General features: G+C 43.3%; 1 protein-coding gene across 1 annotated transcript in view; it reads right to left on the reverse strand.

Annotated features, from left to right (window-relative positions):
- The window catches only part of LOC144692477 (laminin subunit gamma-1-like), an 87,980-nt gene that overhangs the window by 30,321 nt on the left and 36,863 nt on the right, over positions 1 to 20,796 (reverse strand). The window contains exons 5-11 of the mRNA XM_078561384.1: positions 18,403 to 18,539; positions 15,701 to 15,823; positions 13,812 to 14,001; positions 13,197 to 13,309; positions 11,133 to 11,354; positions 3,509 to 3,676; positions 582 to 815 (exon numbers count right to left, since the gene is read on the reverse strand). Of these exons, the coding sequence (XP_078417510.1) occupies positions 582 to 815; positions 3,509 to 3,676; positions 11,133 to 11,354; positions 13,197 to 13,309; positions 13,812 to 14,001; positions 15,701 to 15,823; positions 18,403 to 18,539 (1,187 nt within the window). The remainder of the gene's footprint in view (positions 1 to 581; positions 816 to 3,508; positions 3,677 to 11,132; positions 11,355 to 13,196; positions 13,310 to 13,811; positions 14,002 to 15,700; positions 15,824 to 18,402; positions 18,540 to 20,796) is intronic.

Consider the following 20,796-nt stretch of genomic DNA (forward strand, 5'->3'; position numbering starts at 1 on the left):
CTGGGTCCGCATATGGAAGATAGCAGTAGCCCTCGGGAAGTGGTGATGCAGGTTCTGAGGACTCCCTGTGGAGGGACATGGTTTTGTAGCAGCTGATTCTTTCTGTCATCACTAAACTGTGTCGACTCACATCTTTGATGAGGTCTACAATGCTGCCATTTCTTTTCTCTTCTTTTCTGCACCTTGGAACACCCAGCTGCCTCTTTTAGTGCTGCAGCAGAGGTCTCATTGTTGTAGCACTAGGATTGTGCAACCAGCAATTAAAGAGTTTTCTCGCGGCAATGGGAATATCTCTAGGTATCTGCCATTCATAGTTGATGAAGCCCAAACCAGAAAATGGAAAGAAAACTTTTTACTGAATAATCCCAATTTAGTGTCTCTAAAATACTTTTAATATGAGCAAAAGTAAAATAAAATTGTATTTCAAAACAATTGATAACATCAAGGACAGATTGCAACTTGCTTTAATGTTGAATTGGGTTTGCTTTGTGCAGGTTTGTTATGATAAAATAGTAAACTTTATGTCATGGAACGTGTCTACATATAAGCTAGTATATATACAGTTCAAAGACAATTCTTACATTTGCACTTTTCAGTAGGATTGGAGGCAAGTGCATTTCCATAAAAGCCATCTTTACATCTTTCACAGTGACGTCCTGCAGTGTTGTACAGGCATTCCTGACATTCCCCAGTCCATTGGTCACAGTTCCTAAGCGAATTGGGATCAACGTTGTTGTTGCATGTACAAGGCTGGCAGGATCTGCCTGCCTGTGGGTTACCAAAGTATCCTTCCTCACACATTTCACACCGCTTACCTGGGCAATTTGTACAATAACATTAAGGGATAGAAACTATATGCATTTGAATCTTAACATATATGTTAACAAAACAAAAAGCAAACTTCGTCAAACCAACTAGCAGCTCCAAAGCCCATCTATATTTTTCTCACATTGATATGCCCTGCCACGTTAAATTAATTTTCAAAGTAGGATAGACTAATCCTTCAGCAATCTGTATACTAAGGTGTGAGTGGGAAATAATTTGGTACACCAGAACTCTATATAATGGCAATGAATAGGAAATGGCTCAGTATGTCTGAATTTTGTATAGTGACAGTGAATGGAAAGGATTTGGTATGGTTGATTTCTGTATAGCTACAATGAATGGATAGGGGTTAAAAGCAAAAAACTGCAGATGCTGGAAATCCAAAACAAAAACAAAAATACCTGGAAAAACTCAGCAGGTCTGGCAGCATCTGCGGAGAGGAGCACAGTTAACGTTTCGAGTCCGAATGACCCTTCAACAGAACTAAGTAAAAATAGAAGAGAAGTGAAATATAAGCTGGCTTAAGGGGGGGGTGGGACAAGTAGAGCTGGATAGAGAGCCAGTGATAGGTGGAGATAACCAAAAGATGTCACAGACAAAAGGACAAAGAGGTGTTGAAGGTGGTGATATTATCTAAGGAATGTGCTAATTAAGGGTAGAAAGAATGAAAGAAAAGAAAATGGATAGGGGTTGGTCTATTGTGACTCTCTCCAATGGTAGTGAATAAAATCATAGTTGGTTTGTTGGAACTCTACATAAATGGTAAAATTCTTAATAGCGTGGAATATCAGTGAGATTCAGCAGTGCAGATACATAGGTCTGGGCTACAAACCATAATTGAAGCAAAGTGCATGACTTGCTTTCAAATGGAATTATATAATCACTTGATCATTCATCTCATTTGCTATTTGTGAAATTGTGCTGTGCACAAACTGATTGCCAACAATGGCACTTCAAAAGTATACTATTAGCTATTGCTACAGTTATGGGGTTTATAAAATTGTTATGTTTTAATTTACAGTAAAATAAAGTGGGCTGTATGAACTGTCCTGCAGTCTACCTGTCAGCAACTGACTGGTTTGATTGTTAGAGATTAAAGAGGGACCAGATTGTTTTACTGGGAAGAAGGTGCAAGGTGTTTACACTTGGAAACAATAGTCTCTGTGCTAACAGTGGATACACTGTGAGTTTCCAACATCTCAGAAAAGTGTTGAGAATGTTGAATTGTAAACAGCTGTGCTTTAAATTTCTATTTACTTCCAAGATAAAAGAGAGTGGGGGCTTTCAAGAATAGCTAATCAGCATTTCTATTTGTATAGAAGGCCCTTGGTAATTCGTGTTGCTATGGTGATGGACTTTAAGAGGGGAAAGGTTTATAAGGTATCCCTGAAACTCAAAGTTAGTCTGGCAGGATCCAGGGGAGGGAGAGCAGTTACAGGTAGCAAGATGCTGTGGTTCACCATGCAGGAATGCAGGTGAAGCTCACACTTGGATTGAATAGACGGAATTCATGAGGAGTTAAATCAAGGCTGGAAGGTTTACCTAGCCTGAGTTAGAGGAAGAATCTCCGGGGAAAAATCCTCACTGTGAAAGACAGTTCTGAGGTTATAAGTTCCCAGGCTGAGAAAGGGAAAAAAACAGAAGTAAACCATCAGAAACTAAGAATCACCTTGGGCTGGTTCTGGGAAAATTGAATATCTACTTAAAGGACCGTGTAAAGTATATCTGCGAAGTGTACTTTCAGTTGTGCTAAAAGAAAAAAGGAAATGTTCTGTTTTGTGGTTTAAAGTATAAGTTGCCTACAAAGGTAGTGTTTAATTAATAGCATTTTTAGTCTCCTGTCATCATAAAAATCTTAAGACATGAAATCTTGTTGTGTCATCCTTTCAGCTATTAACTAAGTTCAAATTTATTTTTAAACATTTTTGATTTATACAGAGATCATAATGCTATAAAGCACCCTGAGGATATGAAGAGTGCCACATGAATACTATTCCTTTTCTTTTTTCACTAGATGGCATTGTCCATTTAAGTATATTTTGGCAAATTTGCAGTATGTACTTATTTTCATAGACTGTATAGGATTGTGTTATTAATAGCATCAGGCGTGCTATCCACGAAATCAATCGCAAACAGTGGAACCTTCAACATCTACCATAATGAAAGGGACACCTTGATGAATCATAGAAGTTGGAGGAGAGTCAAGTCCCCAAAATGTGACTTTATATGTGGTTTACAACATTTGTAACATCTGATTTCTAACATCCTATAGCTATAGGAAAAACGGGCATATTACAGGTTACAAATGAAGTATTGTGTAGGTTAATTCACTATTGCAGGAGATGAAATATAAAGAATAAAGGCATTTATTTGACTGTGCGTGGGGCATCTCACAAGTAAGGCTTCATCTCAATTATATTCTGATGAACTTCCAGGAAGGCAGATAATTCGAGTGCGGATACTGAAGTTCCAGACCAAGGATACATTTTCCACAGGCATTCACATATGAGGAAGCTGTGCTGTATGTGCTGAATGCTGATTAAATGATATCAGATCTAACCTTCAAAGTGCTGAATGGGGCCTGCTTTGTGCAAAAGTACCTTGCAGTGTTGTTTCTTTCTGCTAATGTTATTTTTAACAGCTTCTAAATGGTTACAATTGATAGATTGTACCCAAGACTTACCCATTGTTTTTGCCGGACAGCCCACACACACTACCTCTGTTGTTCCTGGTGTCACAGTGCAACCTGTACCGCTTGGACAGGGGCAAATCCTACAGCCACTTGGTTCAGAAGAATCAGCGTAATAACCTTGTGGGCAATTTCTGGGATGATCATTGGAGAAACAGGAGCCTAGCAGGCAACATGGAAGAGCACTTTATTAATAGTCAAAGATAATGGCTGGACAAAGCAGTACCAACTTCTTACTCAACATATATTGATCAGTTTCTTTTTAAAGGTGTTGATTGGTACTAAGTCGACTATAATCTCTGGGAGTTTGTTCCTCATTCACTATCCTATGGGGATTTTTTTTTAACTGAACTTTAACTTTGCACAACATTGTGTATTTTATGCTTGTGCCCTTTATTCCTATGTTCATTGCCCACTTTAACTACTTGCTTGTTTCCACCTCATCTATAACTATATTTTGAACAGCTGAATCATGTCTCTCCTCAGTCTCCTTTTTCTCCAGCATAAGTTTAGGCATTTGAGCTTTTCTTGGTAACATAGGGCCCGACATCTGCCACAAAATTGGTGGTGCCCCCACTGACCTGACCTCCGGGAGCCCTGAGCGAATTAAATCCCTGTTTGGCAGTGAGAACCCTGCTCCTGGAGCTCCCAGCTCCACAGGGACATTTAATTCTAGGGACATGATTTTCCCTTCATCGGGCGGGCGCAGTAGGTGGGCCAGGGAACAGCCGCAAAACAGACCGCTCACCGCAATCAGGCTCTGACCGTGATTTCATGCTGGCTGCCAATTAACCGACAGGCAGCGTGAAACGTGCGCTGAGAGCTTTAGCGCTGCTAGGGTGGTGGTGGGAGGAGCGCAAGTGCCGATATCTGTGCATGCACAGGGGTGCGCTCATTCAAAGCTCCCTGAAGACACAGAGCTGCCTCAGGGAACAGAAGAATTTCAAAATGAAAAATAAAGACTTTACAAAAAATATAAACATGTCCCCACACATGACTCAGTCACATGAAGAGGAACATGTTAAAAGTAATGTTAAAAAAACTATTTTTTAGAATTTACTGTTGGAAACCTCATCCTGCCCGTAGATGATGTTTCCTAAAAAATGCAAAGGCCGCCTGGCCTATTCACCCGCCCGCCAACCGTAAAGTTGTACGGGCAGCGAAAACAGTGTTCACTTACTTGTTTAAGGGACTTAATAGGCCCCTTAATTGTCAGTGGGCGCGCTGCCGGCTCTCACACACGCCTGCCGGCCAAAATATCGCGCAAGTGCACAATGACGTTGGGACGTTTGCCCGATATCATCATGCACTATTTTACTCCCAATCGGGTCGGGCATGTGCCCGCCCGCAGGATGAAAAATCCTGTCCTAGGACTTCGCCTGGTAGGATGGAAATCCCCCGCCACTCTATGGCTGTCAGCCAATCAGAAGCCAACAGCTCCCCGTTACCAGCAGCACCACTGGGAGAGGTGGCTGTTGCAGGTAATAAATGTGGGCCTACATCAGGGATCATCATCCCTGGGGGAATGCAACTGAGGGAATAATGGCAGTCACAGTAAGGGAATCATGTTGCTGGAAAAGGTGGGGAAGGGGTTGGAGGCAAGGGAGGAGAGTGGATCTCACTTGGGCCTCCATCCCTGAAGCTGGGTCCCGTGATCAAGCACTGGATGCATTTAAAAGAGTCCCCCTCCCCATCCCCTCTAGGCTGACAGGGTTGCTTGTCAGTTTCCCCACATGGCAAGTCCCCCTACCCCCTCCCGCCACTATTTGAATACCAATGCAGGTAGGGTGAGGCCCTTAAGTGGGCATTAATTGCCTACTTAAAGGCCTACATTGGCATCCAGACGGGAAGGCCATCCTCGAACGTTCCCCACTGGATTTTAACATGAGAGACAGGGAGGTAGCGGGGTGCCTACACAGCACCCTCCCCGCCAAATCAAATGGCACCCCGCACCTCCAAACTCATCTCCACGGTTGGGAGAGAGAGGGTGTGTGGGCATTAAATTTTAAATTCCACACTTAGTCCCTTAATTCTGGAACTATCCTGGTCATTGTTGTCTGGATCCTTTCTATCCTTTTCCTGGTAGGGTGGCCAAAACTCATACCATACTCTAGATTTTGACTTACAGTTAAGGAGAGTGGTATAACATGGTCTGGTTTGTGGACTAATGTTCTGCAGATGCACTTTAGCTTTTTTTATTATTCATTCATGGCATGTGGGTGTTGCAGTCTATGCCAGCATTTATTGCCCCCCCCCAATTGCTCTTGAGAAGGTGGTGGTGAGCCGCCTTCCTGAACTGCTGCAGACCATGTGGTGTAGGTACACCCACAGTGCTGTTCGGAAGGGAGTTCCAGGAATTGGACCCAGTGACAGTGAAGGAACGGCGATATATTTCCAAATCAGGATGGTGAGTGTCTTGGAGGGGAACTTCCAGGTCGTGGTGTTCCCATGTATCTGCTGCTCTTGACCTTCTAGATGGTAGTGGTCGTGGGTTTGGAAGGTGCTGCCTAAGGAGCTTTGGTGAATTCCTCCAGTGCATCTTGTAGATAGTACACACTGCTGCTACTGTACATCGGTGGTGGAGGGAGTGAATGTTTGTGGATGGGGTGCCAATCAAGTGGGCTGCTTTGTCCTGGATGGTGTCAAGGTTCTTGAGTGTTGTGGGAGCTTCACTCATCCAGGCAAGTGGTGAATATTCCATCACACTCCTGACTTGTGCCTTGTAGATGGTGGACAGGATCTGGGGAGTCAGGAGGTGAGTTACTCACCACAGGATTCCTAGCCTCTGACCTGATCTTGTAGCCACAGTACTTATCTGGCTGGTCCAGTTCAGTTTCTGGTCAATGGCAACCCCCAGAATGTTGATAGTGAGTATCAAGGGGTGATGGTTAGGTTCTCTCTTGTTGGAGATGGTCATTGCCTGATACTTGTGTGGTGTGAATGTTACTTACCACTTGTCAGCCCAAGCCTGGATATTGCCCAGGTCTAGCTGCATTTGGACATGGACTGCTTCAGTAATGAGTAGTCACAAATGGTACTGAACCTGAGTTAACTGATTCACAATTGCCTCACATATGAAATATGGAAAATGCAACTAGAAAATGACCTAGTTCTTCATTTTCAAGTAAACACTAAATTATTCCAATCATGAATATTATGGAGTGCTATAAGAAATCTTAAATTTGATCCTTCAGTCAAATCCACCTTTGGTCAAAGTTGTGAAGGAGGAGCTGGCAAGATTCATGATTAAATTCAACATAATAGTTTTCTCTCTGGTTATTTCTGCAAGGTGTTTTTAACTTTTATTGAATTATTGACTGTGAAACCTGATCACACCACCATCAAAACTGCCTAAAGAAGCTGATGAGTCCAAGAATGTGAGAGTGCTGAAATTATGATCAGCAGCTTAAGTATTAAATCAAGTATGTTTCAGTGATACATTTTTAGCACTTGGCTGAATGCAAAAGCACAGTAACAATTTTGCTATAATTAGTGCACTGATGACATCTTCCCAATGTTGGATTCAGCTGCTCCAGAAAATTGGTGTTTCTCAGCTGTTTCATTGATGTTCACTGATCAAATAGATCAACAGGGGGAATAAACAGAAGAACAAGAATGTCAAATTTCACCAAAGTTAATTTTAAAAGGGGTATCCATGATGAGACATGGGCATTGTGTTTACAAAATGTTTTTAGGTAACCTTTACCGTTTTGTAAAGCCACAATGCAGCACTGAATATTACATCAAGATTGTTGCATTGAGAAGCAATACTTGATGAAGCCGCTGTTATTTCAATACAAAAACAGAATTACCTGGAAAAACTCAGCAGTCTGGCAGCATCGGCGGAGAAAAAAGAGTTGACGTTTCGAGTCCTCATGACCCTTCAACAGAACTAAGTAATATTAGGAGAGGGGTGAAGTATAAGCTGGTTTAAGGTGGGGGGGGTGGGGGGAGAGAAGTTGTGGGGGGGTAGGGGCAGGGTGGTTGTAGGGACAATTCCATCCCTCTTGTTTCGAACCCACCCAGGATTACAGGTATCTCCGGGACATAAAACGATTCTCGGACTGCTGTTCCCGTCGCATTCTGAGATCCACACTCAGTGCCATGCGCTGCCATATGCACACACTCGTCCTCTCCCTCCAGCAGCACCACCGCACCCCTTTTCAAAGCTGCCCGTGCCCCCAGTTTCATTTTATTCTTCGTCTCATCCGACGCTTCAACAAGAAACTTTTTCTCTTTCTCTCAAGTGCTAAGGAACGCAAGCTCCAACAACTCATTGACAGCAACACCCATCTGGGACCCTCCACCCCTGCCTGTCCCTCCGACCCCACCCCATCTTCCATTCCCAGCCCCGTACGTGTATTCACTATACCCCCTGACCCTCCCTTCTCCGACGCTGAACGTTCAGTGCTTAGCAAAGGACTTAGTTTCATACCCTTACGCCCTCATCTCAATGAATTTCAGGCTCGGCACGATGCTGAACTCTTCTTCCGCCGTCTTTGTCTCCATGCTCACTTCTTTGGGCAGGAGTCCTCTCCCCGTTCAACGGATCCTTTTACCCACCTCCAATATTCTCCCTCCTCCTGGACCCCTCCCTCTGGATTCTTACCTTCTCTTGATCTTTTCATTGAGAACTGTCAGCGTGACATCAGTTGTCTCAATTTCTCTGCTCCTCCCACCCATTCTAATCTGTCTCGCTCTGAACTTACTGCACTTCGTTCTCTCAGGTCCAACCCCAACATTGTCATCAAACCCGCTGACAAGGGTGGTGCTGTTGTTGTCTGGCGCACTGACCTCTACCTCGCGGAGGCTGAGTGTCAACTCGCAGACATTTCCTCCTACCTCTCCCTGGACCATGACCCCACCACTGAACATCAGGCCATTATTTCCAGGACTGTCACTGACCTCATCTCCTCTGGAGATCTTCCTCCCACAGCTTCCAACCTGATAGTCGCCCAACCTCGGACGGCCTGCTTCTACCTCCTACCCAAAATCCACAAACAGAACTGTCCCAGCAGACCGGTCGTGTCAGCCTGTTCCTGCCCCACGGAACTCATTTCTCATTATCTTGACTCCCTTCTCTCTCCCCTTGTCCAGCCCCTTCCCACCTACATCCGTGATTCCTCAGACACCTTACATCACATCAACAATTTCCAGTTCCCTGGCCCCAACCGCTTCCTCTTCACCATGGACGTCCAATCCCTCTACACCTCCATCCCCCACCAAGATGGTCTGAGGGCCCTTAGCTTTTTCCTTGAACAGAGGCCCGAACAATCCCCATCCACCACTACTCTCCTCCATCTGGCTAAACTTGTTCTCACACTGAACAATTTCTCCTTTAACTCCTCTCACTTCCTCCAAATAAAAGGTGTGGCTATGGGTACCCGCATGGGCCCCAGCTATGCCTGTCTCTTTATGGCGTTTGTGGAACATTCCTTGTTCCAGTCCTACTCCGGCCCCCTCCCACAACTCTTTCTCCGGTACATCGATGATTACTTCGGTGCTGCTTCATGCTCTCGTCGGGACCTGGAAAAATTTATTAATTTTGCTTCCAATTTCCACCCCTCCATCATTTTCACATGGTCCATCTCTGACACTTCCCTTCCCTTCCTTGACCTCTCTGTCTCAATTTCTGGTGATAGACTGTCCACCAATATCCATTACAAGCCTACCGACTCCCACAGCTACCTCGATTACAGCTCCTCACACCCCGCTTCCTGTAAGGACTCCAACCCATTCTCTCAGTTCCTTCGCCTCCGTCACATCTGTTCTGATGATGCTACCTTCAAAAACAGTTCCTCTGACATGTCCTCCTTCTTCCTTAACCGAGGTTTTCCACCCACGGTCGTTGACAGGGCCCTCAACCGTGTCCGGCCCATCTCCCTCGTATCCGCCCTCACGCCTTCTCCTCCCTCCCAGAAACATGATAGGGTCCCCCTTGTCCTCACTTATCACCCCACCAGCCTCCGCATTCAAAGGATCATCCTCCGCCATTTCCGCCAACTCCAGCATGATGCCACCACCAAACACATCTTCCCTTCACCCCCACTGGTGGCATTCCGTAGGGATCGTTCCCTCCGGGACACCCTGGTCCACTCCTCCATCACCCCCTACTCCTCAACCCCCACCTATGGCACCTCCCCATGCCCACGCAACAGATGCAACACCTGCCCCTTCACTTCCTCTCTCCTCACCATCCAAGGGCCCAAACACTCCTTTCAAGTGAAGCAGCATTTCACTTGCATTTCCCCTAACTTAGTCTACTGCATTCATTGCTCCCAATGCGGTCTCCTCTACATTGGAGAGACATTGGAGCGACCGCTTTGCAGAACACCTGCGGTCTGTCCACAAGAAAGACCCAAACCTCCCTGTCGCTTGCCATTTTAACACTCCACCCTGCTCTCTTGCGCACATGTCTGTCCTTGGCTTGCTGCATTGTTCCAGTGAAGCCCAACGCAAACTGGAGGAACAGCATCTCATCTTCCGACTAGGCACTTTACAGCCTTCCGGACTGAATATTGAATTCAACAACTTTAGATCTTGAACTGCCTCCTCCATCCCCACCCCCTTTCCGTTTCTTCCCCCTCCCTTTTGTTTTTTCCAATAATTTATATAGATTTTTCTTTTCCCACCTATTTCCATTATTTTTAAATCTATACCTTTAATGCCCTGTCAGTCTTTCCACCCCACCCCCACTAGAGCTGTACCTTGAGTGTCCTGCCATCCATTCTTAGTTAGCACATTCTCTTAGATAATATCACCACCTTCAACACCTCTTTGATCCTTTTGTATGTGACATCTTTTGATTATCTGCTCCTATCACTGCTTGCTTGTCCCTACAACCACAGCCCCCCCCAACTTCTCTCTCCCCACCCCCTCACCTTAAACCAGCTTATATTTCACCCCTCTCCTAATATTACTCAGTTCTGTTGAAGGGTCATGAGGACTCGAAACGTCAACTCTTTTCTTCTCCGCCGATGCTGCCAGACCTGCTGAGTTTTTCCAGGTAATTCTGTTTTTGTTTTGGATTTCCAGCATCTGCAGTAGTTTTCTGTTTTTATCTCTTGTTGTTTCAATACAGTTGGACTTTATCTTCCCGCACTGCTCCAACACACCAACTGAGCTTTTGGAAAGCGTCATGCCGATCTTCAGGAAGGCATGGTCACAAAAATGCAAGGGGTATGTCAATATTTAAATTATCATCGCATTGTTCCTACTGGGCTCTTGTGAGCTTCACCTCACCCGCCTCACAAATAAATCCTTAAAAAAACATGCAGCTTTCAACAAATGAGGGATGACCAATTCTGCACAATACATAGATAATGCTTGTAAAAATTGCCAAAATATAAAGGTAATTAAGAAAATAAACAAATTTACTTGTAACAGCTAATTTGGCTCAAAGATAATTATTGAGATCTGATTGGATACAGTATTCCACATAAAATTCACAGAATCATAGAATCTATGATTACAGCACAGAAGGCGGCCATTCTCCATTATCATTTGTACTGCCATTCATTTTTACCAAGCATACCACAAACCTTTATAAAATGCTAAGTAGCAGATCATGATCTGCTACCTTGAACTGTAACCTAAGCCAATCTATCAGCAAACTCACCAGTTTCGGGGTCACAGGTGTCACTAGAGCCTCGACAGGTGCATGGCACACACTTGCTAAAACTTCCAAGTTTGCTTCTTTGCCTCGTGTAGCCGCTTGCACATTTCTCACAGAATCGTCCTTCATAACCTGTTGGACATGTACATTTCTCTACCCACTGAGCGGGGCTTCCAGCACCAGGTTGGGCTGTGTGGAGAACCACATTATCGATGTGCCCTGCGCCTATAATACAAAGCATCTAGGTTACTTCCAATGTTATGTTGCTAAACTGCTGTCAGCTTCAATAGTTTAACAAAAGCAAAAAGTCACAAAATTCCGTATTTTGTTAATATAAACTAAGGGCTAGATTTTCATCCTCAAGGTGGATAACAAGAGTTGGGAAACTTCCCGGCTTGGCCTTCCTACCTCGAGAGAAAGTGCCAGCAAGGACGGGATTTTGATTCCGGGGATGGGGATGATGCAGGCTGAAGTTGGGCACTGGGAAAGAGTTTGGAGGCAGCCACAAGAGCTGCCGGGTGCCAAGGCGGGCTGTTTAAAAGACCCACCTCGGTGCTTTGGGACTTGGTCCCAATTATAATGAAAAAGAAAGGCCCTCACCCCTCACACCCCACTCAACTCCCACACACTCCCCATGCTCCATCCATGCTATCTCATGCCCCACCCACCCCATGGCCCCTCAGGCAAAAATATGCCCCCCACTCATCCTTATGGCCCTTCATGCCTCCCATGGTAAGTTATGCCCCCCTACGCACCCCCCATGGCTCCTCATGTCCTCCAGGGCAAGCTATGGCACTTCCAATCCCATTCGCCCACTATACACTGCATAGAGGCAATGAATCCTATAGTGGCCATAGGATGCGCGAAAAAAGCTTTTAAAAAAATCATTAATTGATAACTTTCTACTTTCTTAAAAAAAACTCGTTTTTTCTAAAAGTCAATAAAAGTGTCAATCATCCAGACCTTTTGAAGTGTCAATAGCAAGCACTTGAAACATTTTTATCTTGTGTAAGTAAACATTGTGCAATTGACAGCATGGATCAGAGAGCCAGAGCTGTCAATCAAGCAATGTTTTCCCTGGGGCTTAAGTGTTTCAGTGCTCTAATTGATTTCTGGACTCTCAAGCCTAAGGTTTCAGTCCATGACCAGAACCTGTCAGTAGTGAATAAGTTCACTTATTTCAGCAGCATACTCTCTCGAGCTGTCTATATTGATGACGAGATACATGCATGAGTTGCCAAAGCAAGTGTAGCCTTAGGCAGACTTCAAACATCAGTCAGAAACAAAAAGGAGTAAATCTGCCTCCCAAACTGAAAATCTATAGAGCAATAATCCTGCCCAATCTGCTTTACGCATGCAAGACTTGGACTGTATACCAGCATCACACCAAGAAGCTCATTCATTTTCACTTGAGCTGCCTTTGGAAGCTTCTGAATATCAGATGGCAGAATACCAGATGCTGAGGTGCTCACCTGAGCTGGCATGCCAGCTATCCATACCATACTGAGGCAGTCACAACTGAGTTGGGCTGGTGAAGTAGCCAGAATGCCTGACACTCGTTTACCAAAGCGAATCTTCAAGAAAGATTGAGTCTGGAGTGTGATCTCATGGCTGTCAAATGAAGCACTATAAGGACATTGTGAAGGCTTCACTTAGGAGTTTTAATATCAACTTCGAGTTTTGGTAGAAGCTTGGCGAGGATTGCTGCACCTGACGAAACCAGGTGCAGCCTCCTTCGAAAGCAAGCACATATCAGAGGCAGAGAGATAATGTAAGGAGAGGAAATCCCGAGCCAGCAACGCGTCCAAAACTCACCTTTAGTATACCGTCCTAAGTATAGCAGAACCTTCTGAGCACAAATCGATCTTAGCAGTCACCTACATATGCACCAGAACCCTACCAAATACCCCAGGTGATGAACATAGTCTCCTCACCTCAAAGGGAAAACAAAAGATAAACCTTTTCTCACTTTATCTTACTCCTGACTCTCAATTTTCAACACCATTCTTCCTCCATTTTCATTTATCTTTTATAAACCTGGATGAAGTCAACTTTCAGAAGGCTTACTTTGCCTGTTGTATGAACCACGGATTTTGATGGCTTTGAGGTTGCTGAGCACCCGCTGGAAGTCAAGGGAAGTCAGAAATGGCTTCCATCCATATTCCAAACCCTCATGGAGCCTACAAAGCAAAACAGGATAATCAACTTTTTCAGTTCAGCCTCCACCATTGGCTAACAAACCAAAACAAAATACCACAAGACAATATTATAGCCCTTTAGGCCTGTTTATGGCACAGTTTGTGCTATTGTCAAGCACTTATCTGGTAATGCATCATGGAGTTGGGTCTGTCAAGAGTCAATTAAGTAATAAACTGTATTTATTCGATCATTTTCTTAAACCTTACAACAAAATTGACTACATAACTGTTGCAGAGTAATTACTGGAAAATTGACATCCTTTTGATAGATGCTTTGATGCTAAAATATTCCCATTTGGTGCAGGTCAGGCCAGTGCCTCATTTGACAACAAGAGCATTCATTGTGAAGTATAAGCCCTGCACAATGTGCCCTGGAGATGGAATGATCTGATTGCAGCCAATCCATGTTCAGGGCAAAACAAATTCCATTCCCTGGTTAACTGAAATGAAGATCTGTTGGATTCAGAACATCTGCTTTATCTACCTGTAGTTGTATGTCTGTTTTCTCGTAGAAGGGATTGGGTTATTTTGTGCGTTCACTTGAGCAGTCAGTGTCTGACCATCTCCTTCCAGGATCAGATCTTCTACTGATGGGTAGGCACCATCACTTTCCACATAGAATGTAAAGGAGAGGTTCTGTCCATAACTCAACACTTGATTTCCCAGGAACTTGGCTAAAGACGAAAGAAACAGTTGAACATGAGTAATGACCTTTAAACTCAGCCTATCATTCTGTGCAACACAGTTCCTTAACCTGAAACAGGCCAGAGTATTGGTTCTGCCTTTAGTCAATTACCAAATATTAAGGATAAATTCACTTTTATCAATGTCTTCCTTGAGCTTTGTAAAGGTGTTGAGTTATAGATCAGTCATTATGGAGTAAGAAAATCAATGGACAATTGCAATTTTTACTTGATCACTGGTTTCAGAATTTAGATAGTATAATCATTTTTTAAAAATTATATCTTGTAGTTCTTGCGCACTTCTTGCATACAAGTGCTGTTAACAAGGAACACAGGGATGGGATACCTAATAATGTGAATGTTGCAGTAACAGAGTAACTAATGTCAAGAACAAGACCACATATTAGTACCTGCTCAGGGTTACAGTGCTATTCCAATGCCAGTGAGGGGACCAGAATATGAAGTTTTTAAAAATATGGGGATTGCAGATACTAACAATTTTTCAAGACTTGTTGATAAGTTTTCAAAATGACCAAACCTGAAACCTGAATGATTTCCACGAACAACATGAAATGTCACATAAAATTAATGTTTTTCTTAGGTGAGAGTGTAAGGCAAAACATCAGGACTGATCAGTATCAGTGATTGTCAATATGCTTGTAAATATTACAAGGTCCAGAAAAATTAACAACCCAACCCCATAGTCCATGGGCAGGATTTTTTTGCTGAGTGGGCTGGCGGGTCCCGACCCGCTCGAGTGTAAAATGATGCGCGATGACGTTGGGTGAGCGTCCCGACGTCATTGCGCACTTGTGCGATATTTCGGTTGGGGAGCACGCGTGGGAATCAGCAGCGCACCAGCCGACAACTAAAAGGCCTATTAAGGCCATCAACAATGTAATTGATTTAAATTTTTCGGTGCCCGTCCAACCTTACAGTTGGCAGGCAGGCGAAAAGGCCAAGCGGCCTTTGCATTTATTGTAAAACCTCACCCACAGGCTGGATGAGGTTTCAATCCGTCATTAAAAAAAAATTTTTTAAATCTCATCCTAATTTTGAACATGTCCCTGCTCAAGTGACAGAATCACATGGGGGGACATGTTTTTTAACATTTCAAAAATCTTTATTTTTAATTTTCAAAACTCTTCATCTCCCTGAGGTAGCTCTGTGCCTCAGGGAGCTTTTCCAGCACGCACCCACGCGCATGCGCAAACTTGCACTCTCGACCTCCTCCCCCCAACCAAACAGGCAGCGCTGAGCGCTGAAGCATGCATTCATGCTGGGTGGGCTTTAATTGGCCCACCAGCATGAAATTGCAGTCTGGCCCCGATTGTGGCAGCGGTCAGCTTCCCGACCACTCCTGCCTGCCCCTGCCGAGCCCGCCAAACGAGGTGAAAATCCTGGCTCATGTCTATATTATAAAGTAATAAGTGTTAGAGGTAAAGATTCGCCAGCCACATGTAACTGTGTAAAACTGCAAATACCCAATTCTTGAAGGGACTCTAAAATGAGTCAGGAAATGTCATGTGTGAGATGGACATCACTGAATGTACAGTAATCAAGACCACCCTATTTCAAATGGACAGGTTATCAAAGCATGTATCAGCAGTTCAACATACATACAAATGAACCAGGAATAACAAAATTGTGGGGCCAATTCTTCAAGCACCCATTATTATTGTCAACTCACCTGAAGCAATAAAGAATATTGGGTATTCGTTTTTAGCCTCAATAATAAGGTCACGTGATGATGATGATCTCATCAGAGGGAGATCGCCACCCCTACGGTACTGTGCCTTCCATCCTTCAGCATCTGCTCACAAGAACAGACCAATAAGCCACACACGCCTTTATATAATTCGTGACATAAGCAATCCAGTTTTGTGGAAATATCCCAAATTAATTGTAATTAGTAAGTTAAACAACACTACCTTTAATCCAGAGAAAGATATTACCCTGGAAATCACTGTCTGGGACATTTTTGCTCAAACATTGAATGAGCTCACATCAGATTATTTGTTCACTACCTTAATTTCAATATAATGAACAGGGATTTGAAAGGAATGTGTTAAGCATTCATATGGTAACATCACTGACACCAATTTTGAATCTGTATGCTGATAATTTAATTGTGTTAAACTATTGGCATTGCAATATCTTTTAGATATGTTGTGGTGTGTTGCTGTTCTAAAATATTACAATTTGGGATAAATTGCTTAGCAGCGTTCTGACTAAAGCAGTGATATTGATAGGGTAACTACAGTTTCATAATGGCTACTATTGGCAGGTAATTCAATAAAGCATGCAAACTAACAATCAGGGTGGATAAAGGGGAACCAGTAGATGTAGTGTATTTGAAATTCCAAAAGGCATTCTATGAGGTGCCATGTGAAAGGTTACTGTACAAGACAAGAGCTCATGGTGTTGCAGGTGATATATTAACATGGATAGAGGATTGGCTACTGAACAGGAAACAGGGAGTCAGGATAAAGAGGTCATTTTCAGGTTGGCAAACTGTAACTAGTGGAGTGCCACAGGGATCAGTGCTTGGGCCTCAACTATTTATGATTATATTAATGACCTGGATGAAGGGACTGACTGTATTGTAGCCAAATTTGCTGATGATACAAAGATTGATAGGAAACTAAGTTGTGAGGAGGATACAATGGTATATAGATGGGTTAAATGAGTTGACAACAACTTGGCAGATAGAGTATAATGTGGCAAAATGTGAGGTTGTCCACTTTAGCGAGAAGAATAGAAAAGCAGGATATTATTTAAATGGAGAAAGACTGCCAAGTACAGTGGTACAGAGGAATTCAGGTGTCCTTGTACATGAATCACAAAAAGTTAGTATGCAGGTACAGCAAGTAATTAGAAAGGCAAGTGGAATGTTGGCCTTTGTTGCAAGAGGAATGGAATATAAACGTGCTGAAGTCTTGCCACAACTGTACAGGGCATTGGTGAGACCACACCTAGAGTATAGTTCTGGCCTGCTTACTTAAGAGGATATATATATATATATATATATATATATATATCACATGGGAAGCAGTTCAGAGAAAGCTTACCAGGATGCTTCCTGGGTGAAGGTGTTGTCTTATGAGGGAACCTTGAGCAAGTTGGGCCTATACTCATTATTGTTCAGAAGAATGAGAGGTGATCTTATTGAAACATATAAAATTCTGAGGATGCTGAGAGGATGTTTCCCCTCATGGGGGAATTTCAGACTAGGGGGCACAGTTTATAAATAGGAGTTGAGATGGAGATGAGGAGGAATTTCTTTTTTCAGAGGGTTGTTAGTCTTTGGAATTCTCTTCTCTAGCGAGCATTGGAGGCTGGTTCTTTGAATATATTCAAGGCTGAGTTAGACAGATTTTTAACCTACAAGGGAATCAAGGGTTATGTTGGGGTGGTGTGGTGTGGCGGGGTTGTGGTGGCAAACAGAAAAATAGAGTTAAGGCCACAATCAAATCAACCATGACCTTACTGAATGACAGAACAGGTTCGAGAGGCTGACTAGTCTATTCCTACTCCTATTTCTTAAGATTTTATGAAAATATTACCACAGTATTAGATTTAATTCTATATTCTCTGTGGTGGAAATTAGGTCTTTGATTCAGTGGGAGGTTAAAATGTCCTGAAATGGTCTTTCAGATCTTAAACTCTAAGCCCCTACTGTATGCTGTTATTATAGGAACATTTCCTTATCAATCTTTCTTTCCCTGTCTCTGCTATAAGATTCATGCAAAGCTGGGAATAGCTATTCTCCCATCCCAGACTGACAATAGATACATTCCATCTTAATGTTTCCCATTCACCTCCTGAAGAATTGATTCATTGCTGTGTATAGTTCTATGGACATGAATGCACTCCAGGACTTGTTCACTTGAACAATGAGTGTTTGCAAGTTATTCAATCAGTAGGAACATCGGAGCTGAAATGAGTACCAATCAAAAGGAACCCTGGCTAGTTTTAATTTTAAAGTGCTGAGTCCAATTAAAAGCATCGAACAATGTATTTTATATTTTTACATGCTTATTTGGTAATAACAATAGGGTGGAATTTGGCAGGGTGGGGCGAGTCATAAAGTGCAATGAGACGTTCAAAGGTCCATTGACTTTGGTGGGACCATAATAATCCTGCCGGTGTAAAATTCCACCCATGATGTTCCATGACCTTTACAAGCAAATCTTTCCGAGGACCTTTTTATTTAGGTTACTCAGCCATTCCTTCCATACTCATATTGAATTTTATGGACTGGTCCCCACCTTGAGTTCTGGCCCATAATCTCTCATAGTCATTCTTAAAGACATTTGAATGAAATTTCTTTAGGTCTTCCTTCACTAATGAATAACACCTCAGTTAGTCGCAGCCGAATTGCTGCAGTACCTGAATCAAAGGTGGAGGTGATGCTATCCTTCCTGTAACCATCTTCCACATTGCAGACTGACGAATGTCCAAAGCAGAAACACGCTGAGCAACCCATGGGGTTGTCTGGATGAAGGTTGTAATAACCCGACTTGCAACTATGGGAGAGAATCAAACATTTGGAAAATTATAATTCTTATTCCTTTTTTTTCCCACCAGCTATTCTCCTCCGACCAGATACAATGCTCGGATGTAAGTCCTTTAACTCATGATGGAGGGCAACAGCTGCAAGTATGAACTTAGAAAGTGATTGTTGACAAACTAAAAATTGTGCAGCGCACCACAGTCAGACCTTACACCTATCACTAACTCTGTGCATTTGCCGGCACAGGTCAATGGATACCAGTTAGGGGTGGGAACCCAGGCTGAGTTCTCACCTAGTAGACGGATAGCTAATGGCAGTACTCCCTAATGCTGTCCAACCAAAATTTGCTAACTCAGCACAAACGGGGAATTGAGTGTCATACATTTACATCCTGAACCATTATACAGGATGATCCATTCAACTGCCCTGCCCTGTGATATGAAGATTTAAGGAAGCAATGATGCTTTTCTTTGCTGCTCCAGGGGCTGCTACATTACACTGTCAATGCAAATGGCGTCCTCCTTCTAAAGTGTGCTCAGCATGGCTTCATTACAGCAAACATCATCTTCCACCAGAAGGACAAATACTAAACCACATGGAGGCATCCTAGATCAAAACTTTGTTTGTTATGGCATCGTTTGGGTTAAAGGTCTAAGTGATGTCTGCATCACTTGATCCATGTGGGAGACTGATGCTTGTTGTACAGATCATAGACCTATTGGGTCAGTGATGAACATCCACCTAGCACCAAAGCTTTGCAAAACTCCAAAGTCCAAGATAGAAAAGAGCAATGTCTCAGCCCCAAAGCAGCCCAACTGAAGAGACGGATACCAAACACAGCTCATAGCCAATCTGGAAAATCTTCATACATCCAAATCAATTCCAGAACAGTGGGATCAAATAAAGTCAGCTGTACTAGACTCCTGTGTCAAGAACATTGGTTTAAGTATAGTCATCACCAGGACTGGTTTGATGAAAACGATGCTGAATTATGTGACCTCCTAGAGAGAAAAAAAATGAGCAGCCTCATTGCCAGGCAGAATAACACAAGGATACAAGTCAAGAAGGCAGCATTCCAACAGCACAAGGCTGATGCCCAAAGACAAATTCAGAAGATAAAGGACATGTGGTGGGAAGAGAAAGCTCAAGAGATCCACAATATGCTGACCATCATGAATACAAAGCCTTTTTGAATCCACCAGGGGCACCTGCAGACCAAGGTCAAATGAACAAAATCCACTTTGCTCACAGGATGGAGTTTCACTTCTTAATGATGACAATGTCATCGTCAACACTGGAAAGAACATTTTCAACAACTCCTCAGCCGTGAATCCACAGTGGCAGCTGATAATATCCAGACTAGCCCCCAGTACTCTGTGGTAGAATCTATGGGTGAATCACTATCGATAGGAGAGCTGCAACAAGTAATCAAATAGATGAAAAACAGCCAAGCTTGCTGAGGTCCTCAAAGTTGATGGACCTTCATATCAAGACTCCATGCACCATCCTGTGGAGTTTGGAAGAGAAACAATTACCCCCCTCCCCACCCCATCACCACCGACTTCAGGAATGTGACAATTGTGACTATCTTCAAGAAAGGAGATAAATCATGCTGTGGAAACTATCAAAGTAATTCTCTCTTGTCAATAGCAGGGAAAAATCCCAGCACGCATTCTCCTAAATCACCTACTTCCTGTGGCTGGGGAAATTATCCCAGAGACACAGTGTGGCTTTAGACATTCCAGAAGAACCTCTGATATGGTCTACGTTGCCAGACAAATCTGAGAAAAATGTAGAGAACGGCACCAGAAATTCTTCATTGCAATTATTGACCTGACCAAAGCATTTGACTTAGTAAATCGTAAAGCTTTGCGGATTGTGCTCCACATTTGAAACTTCATCAGAATCCTGCAATTGCTTCATGATGGTATGACTGCAACTGTTGCTAGTGGGAGGTCTGAAACGGATACCAAAATCCAAACCAGGGTCAAGCAAGGCTGTGTGATATTCCCCAACACTGTTTAAAATCTACCTGACTGTGGCTATTCTCATCATCAAAGAACAACTGACCTCTGGTGTCAGTGTTAAAAACCACCGAGATGGAAAGCTGTTTAACCTCAGCCGCCATAACAAAACAGACCATCGTTGTCATACATGATCCACAGTTTGTGGATGACTACAATGTCTTTGCCTGCTCTGCACCAGATTTGCAAGCCAGTCTCAACCTCTTCAATTCTACATACAAGAAACTCGGCCTGTCCTTTAATGTC

Source organism: Cetorhinus maximus, chromosome 17, assembly GCF_964194155.1.
Source record: "Cetorhinus maximus chromosome 17, sCetMax3.hap1.1, whole genome shotgun sequence".
Lineage (NCBI taxonomy): Eukaryota > Metazoa > Chordata > Chondrichthyes > Lamniformes > Cetorhinidae > Cetorhinus > Cetorhinus maximus.